The sequence below is a fragment of the Acyrthosiphon pisum genome, unplaced genomic scaffold (genome assembly GCF_005508785.2).
Source record: "Acyrthosiphon pisum isolate AL4f unplaced genomic scaffold, pea_aphid_22Mar2018_4r6ur Scaffold_21532;HRSCAF=24187, whole genome shotgun sequence".
Classification (NCBI taxonomy): domain Eukaryota; kingdom Metazoa; phylum Arthropoda; class Insecta; order Hemiptera; family Aphididae; genus Acyrthosiphon; species Acyrthosiphon pisum.
Genome location: NW_021771010.1, coordinates 12,484 through 18,880, shown reverse-complemented (window position 1 = coordinate 18,880; position 6,397 = coordinate 12,484). Strand labels below are relative to the sequence as shown.

Sequence of the window (6,397 nt, the reverse complement as noted above, 5' to 3'; positions counted from 1 at the left end):
TTTTAATCAACATCGAACCACGCTGGTACCATATATTTCATTAGTCATTACCAAACTGAACCCAAAATAAACTTTTCATTAAATCGAAAATGAAAGCTTCTTACTTTATAGTCGTACTAGGCCTCGTGATTTGGTAAGCCACCCAGTCGGTCGGCACCGACATGTTTTCCGCGGTGAAGTTGCTCGGACCCTCTAGCTGACCGGAAAACCAGACGCCGCCGAAAGTCCGATTGTCGTAGACACCACGGCTGCAGACGTCGCTCTCGTGACAAATTATAGAGGTATGTCAGGAACTTGTGAAACGCATGTCTTTGACGTGCGGTGGAGTGGTGGTGGAGTTTTCGGCAGCGGCGGCTATTGCGGCAGTGGACCAATGAGAACTGGAGAAATGCTTGACGTACCTACCTGTATAAAGGTCCATTCTCACTGCTCAGGGACGGGTCCGGGCCGGAATCCGTCCGGGTACGAAAAAAATTCTATCCAATGCATTTTAAATGTGAACATTCACATTTATCCGGGCCGGGTCCGAGCCGAAAAAATATTGTTCCCGACAATTCTCTATCAGGGTTCCCGGACGGGCTTCACCCGGATTGAACGTGTCCTGACCATTGTGAACGATGAACCGTGCCGGGTTCATATAGTATCTGGGTTGTTTTTACTCCAGCATCTCTCATATGGATCTGACTATCTATAGAATGTGTTTTTTTCTAATAATTTGATATGGAATTCGTATGAATTCGTTCTAAATTAACGAAATTCGTACTACCTTCTTTCCAAGTAAAAAAAAAAAGAAAAATGGTGATTTTTACATTCATGCATTTCCCCAGTACCCTTTTCTCATACTATGAAAAAGCTTATTGGGTATTTTAATGTTAATTTTAAACTCAGGGTGCTAAATACCTCCTAGAACCCTACTATACTCCGGCCCACGAGAGTCCATACGTAAACCGCGCATTCATATTGTAATACGTGACGTCTGTTTTCTCCCACCATGATGCCATTCCCTCTATTCGGCTACGTGCCCATGCGCAGTGACGGACGCATTCTGACATATGGACTCTCGTGGGCCGGAGTATAGTTGCAACTATGTTGATTTTAAATACTTATGTATAAAAATTACATCAGGAACGTACAGGATTGTATTAGGAGTGTACAGGAGCGTACAGGTCCTTACATGTTTGAAAACGAGCGTGAACGACACACTATGAGCCTTGAGTCAAGAGTGGTGCCCGTATGAAAGTTATTACCCATTCAACTTTTGTTTCGGTCTCTATTCTTTTATATATTTTGAATTTTTAAAATATGGACTCCGAAAAACTTATTGAAATTGTTCGAAGTCATTCAAGTCTTTATGACTTGAGTGACCCCAAGTATAGTGATGCGACACACAAAGATAAACTTTGGAAAGTCATAGGTGAAGAATTAAATCAACCAGGTAATTATGAATTTTTTTTAATTCATTTTCATTTTTAACTTAAATTAATTTTAAAAATAATAAAACCTATTGTATTATATTATATATATATCAGTATATTTACTTAAAAACTCGTACCTATAGATACAATTTATAATTTCGACTTTCGAGTATGAATAAATTTTAAAATAGACAAATCTATAGTATATATGTGTAATATTATGTGTGTATAATTACTGTTTTGCTATTATATAGTTAAATAAAATAAAACCAATAAAAAGTGAAAATACAATGTGTCAACAACTTGTAATAAAAAAACATAAGTTAGCTTTGTTTAGTATTTAAGCTTAAATAAAAGTTAATTTAAAAATTAAAAGTAAGCTAAAAATATTTAAAGTTATACTATATTACAGATTATATAAAATTATTTTGCCATGAAACTAATCCAGCTTCGGAATTAAAAAAATCTTTAAATGTTTCTCTGACCTGAAATGCTTGTTGGCTTGCGTTACCTCCATGCAAAGGGACATTTTGTAACGTAATTGCATGTGTATAATCATTTATGCTTCTCGATTGATCAATCCGATTGTATACTTGTTTACCATCAAACATTTTTATAAAATTGTGTAAGACACAAGTAGCCAAAATTATATTGTCCACGTTCTCTGGTTTGGCTTGAATTCTTCTGTTACATATTCGAAACTTTTGCGTTAGAATGCCAAATGTATTTTCGACGACTCTTCGTCCTCTACAATGCCTATAGTTGTATATTCTTATGTAGTTGTTTGTCTGGATAAGGTCTCATTAGATACTCTTTCAGCGGGAACGCCTCGTCCCCCAAGATTACGTAGGGAACAACATTTGTTTATTTATTTATTTATTTATTTATTTGTTAACGGGCTGGGCCCTATTCAACAGTTTAACATAATACAATAATACATAATTTAAAATAATTAATACAATGACATAATTAAATTTATATAAGATAATAATTACACAATAATAAGTATAATAATGATAATAAAACAAACATAAAAATATATAATAATAAATGTATCAGTTTTGATGAACGGTGCTCTCATTGGCCAGCCGCATCATGCGGTCTAACGGATTATTTCTGCCATAATTGGTAGTGTGCGCAGGAACAACGAAAGGAGCATGGTATCTAGTAGTACGGGAAGGAACTTTGAAATTGACTATCGAGAGAAGTGAGGGAGCATCTATACGACCATCAACCAGTTTATTCAGAAACTCTATGTTAGCATTAACTCGCCTGTCAGCCAGTGAAATGAGGCTGAGTTCCTGCACAACTAAGAAATAGTCGTGGGGAGGATGATTTATTTTTAAGACAAAAGCTGCGTAAGATAAGAACCGTCTCTGAACACGTTCTAATTGACATGAGTCAGATACCGTATAAGGGTCCCATAGGACCGATGAATACTCTAAAAGTGAACGGACCAATGAGCAGTATATAGTTTTTTAATGAAGAAGATAGATTGAACTCCTTTGATATGCGTATTACAAACCCAAGCGTTTTTAAGGCTTTGCAGCATATCATTTCAGTGTGGGAGTGAAAATTGAGATCGGAATTAAAGATAATACCTAAGTCTTTCTTACTACAAACCGATGTTACACTTGAACCATTGATGAAGTAAGTATAGTTAATAGGGGAGCGGTGTCTTAAAAATGACATGGAATGACATTTATTTACATTAAACTGAAGACCAATATTATTAAACCACGAGACCAGGTTGTTGAGATCATTCTGGAGCGTAGAGCAGTTATCCAAGTTACCAATTTACCAAGTTATCAATTTTCTTAAAGAGCTTCAAGTCGTCGGCAAACATGAGTAGTTCACAGTTTTTGACAATTTCCTTGATGCCATTTACATACAAAGAAAACAATATTGGAGATAAATGTCCTCCTTGAGGAACTCCAGAAGAGACCTTTGAGATGGATGATTTGCATCCGAACACTTTTACCCACTGGACTCTGTCTGACAAATAAGATTTGAACCAAGACAACAATGGTTCACCGAACCCAGTTTTGTACAGGGTCTCGATTAGGCGGCCATGGTCGACTCTATCGAAGGCTTTAGTAAAGTCTGTGAAAATAACATCAACTTGGATGTGCTTCTCGACAGCCTTTATAACAAAATTGTTAAAAACGAGTAAATTAGTAGTGGTCGAGCGACCAGGTCTAAACCCATGTTGCTTGTCGATTAGAATAGAGTTAATTGGCGATTGAATACTTCTCAATACTAGAAGTTTAAACAGTTTGGATATGTGGCTCAAAACAGAGACAGGTCTATAATTTTTGACATCAGCTTTATCGCCAGATTTAAAAATAGGAGTGACAGAGCTAATCTTGAAAGAAGAGGGAAAAACTCCGCTATCGATTGAACGCTTAAAAAGTAGCCACAGTGGAAAACATAATGAAGATTTCACATTGTATAAGAATATACCTGACAAGCCGTCGGGGCCTACGGACTTAACATTTTTTAGTGTGTCTAGACCAGCGTCAACATCGTCGATGTCGAATGAACAAGTGCTAGGTAGGTCATGGAACAAAAAAGGAGATGAATGGTCATTAGATAAAGGAGGAACATAAACTGTATTGAAGTAATGAGAAAATAAGTTCAGAGACAGACTCTGTACCCGAGCTTTGAAAATTCTCAAAATGTACTGAGTGGGGAATTTCGTTGCTAGATTTATTAACTCGGACAAAGTCCCAAGACGACCTGGGATTAGATTTTAGCATAGACTCAGTGCGAGACAGGTAGACAGTATGACATCTCTTGTATTCTGCCTTGTAAGAGGCACGAATTGCGGAAAATTCCGCATAATCAAGGGGACAGCGTGAAGCTTTAAACTTGGCATGTTCTCTTTTCTTGCTTAAAACAATATGCTTAAGATTTTTTGAAAACCATTTCGGGAATGTCGAAGGTATATAAGACACTTCCGGAACAAAGTTTAAAATGCAAAAGTGCGAGGCGTCATAAATTGCCTTAGCAGCTTCATCAACGTCGAGAGATATTATGGTCTCCAACCAATTAAATGAATTTAGGAATTCGCATATTTTTGAATAGGGAGCACGGCGGAAGTCATAATAATTATGGGAACGATCAAGTAAAGGAGAGAGTTTATCCAACTTTATCATAATATCAAGAGCCGGGTGGTAGGGATCACAAGGTACTGCTGAAGTTACGGCTTTAGAGATATAGATTCTGTTGTCATTGGAGAACACAAGGTCCAAGACAACACCAAAAGAGTTTTGAATATCATTTAGTTGGAAAAAGTTAAAGAACGCTTATGCATCAGGGATACATTGAAATCTGGGATTAGAAACCGTATTGTAAAGTAAACCAAAATCATCGTTGGACCATATAATATCTGGCAAATTGAAGTCACCACAAAAAATGAATACACATTCTGGATGAAAGAGAAGAACAGATTGTACAGCGGAAATAAAAGACTCATAAGCAGAAAGCGGGCAATTAGGAGGAAAGTACACTGAGCACACTACATATCTGATGTTATTATAACTAAATTTAACAAATAGATGTTCAACATTAGTAGCTGGAGTGTAAATTAAATTAGATACTATGTCACTACGAATGGCAATGAGAGCACCGCCACCTCTAGAAAAATTACTTGTTAAACTATTTCTATCACATCTATAAATGATGTAGTTGGATAGACCAAGTTCACTATCATAGAAGCTGTCACATAGCCATGTTTCAGTGAAACAGATAAAAACATAATCAAAAACAGCGACATTACATTTTAAATTACTTAGTTTGGTTCTTAACCCGCGGCAATTTTGATAAAAACCTAAGAGAATATGGTTACAAGTACATAAATCACTACATAAACAATAATTGCTTACTATTATATTTATAAGCGTGTATATCAACAGGAGGATCACAGATAGGCGTACATGAAGAAATTAGTTTTTTGGAGTGTCGCTTAGAATCATCTCGGGCGTAAGACGACCCCAAAAGCGTTTGACCATTACGCCATCAGGCCAGAATGTAGGTTATAGGACTTCATCAAGCTTCTCCGCAGGCAGGCGCACATGGAATGAAGAATATGATGGGTGTTTTGTCACTAATTTATTTATGGTCACATCTGAGTAGCTAGTGAACAATTCAGATTCAAGCATAATGGTCGTTACACATGACGCAAGTCTTGAGACAAAGATATCTTTAGATAAAGATAAATTAAGATTAAGATTGTTGTTCCCAGGAGGGCAATTCTTGGTGGCACGTTCAATTTCTTCTGATCTAACATTTTGCCTAGTTTAGAGTGCATCAAAATCTCGCCATCGCTGTTCCTTCCATATGCACCAACATCAACAGCAATAAAGTTATAATGTGCATCGACAAGGGCCATGAGTACTATTGAAAATGTTTTCTTATAATTAAAATATTGCGAACCACTGTTGGGTGGCGCTTGAATAACAACATGCTTCCCATCTAATGAACCTATACAATTTGGAAAGTTCTAACAATTCCAAAACTTCTAAAACGTTCCTTCCATTTGGCAGATGTGGGTACTGGCATTACCTCTGACATCAGTTTGTCTACTATAATTTTGCATGTATCTATCACTATTTTGTGAACAGTTGAATATCCCAGTCGATAACTGAATGATATTGTTTTCATAGAATCACCCGTTGATAAAAATCTAAAAAATCAAATCATTTTTATTTAATATTAGTAAATAATAATAAAACCTAAAAAACTCCAATTTAAAATTTAAATAAACAAATAATAAATCTATTAATGTATTTTTAAAATTGCATTACGTAGTTAACAATTGAAAATAATATTTAGGTAATGACGAAAATGTCCATGTTATCATAAATAATACTTTTGAATTAAAATAATTATAATAATTATTTATTTTATGTTTGAATATAAAATTTCATGAAAGTTTAAAGTATGACATATCAATAAATTGTGAATAGGTTATATAAAGG

The 6,397-nt window shown here is 35.6% G+C and overlaps 1 protein-coding gene across 1 annotated transcript; it reads right to left on the bottom strand.

Annotated features, from left to right (window-relative positions):
* Positions 1 to 2,470: 2,470 nt before the first annotated feature.
* On the bottom strand, positions 2,471 to 4,573 carry LOC103312002. The gene is made up of 3 exons (XM_008191956.1): positions 4,133 to 4,573; positions 3,217 to 4,065; positions 2,471 to 2,791 (listed from the first exon to the last, which is right to left on the bottom strand). Exons 1-3 carry the CDS (start codon positions 4,571 to 4,573, stop codon positions 2,471 to 2,473), a joined length of 1,611 nt encoding a protein of 536 aa, XP_008190178.1.
* Positions 4,574 to 6,397: the final 1,824 nt, after the last annotated feature.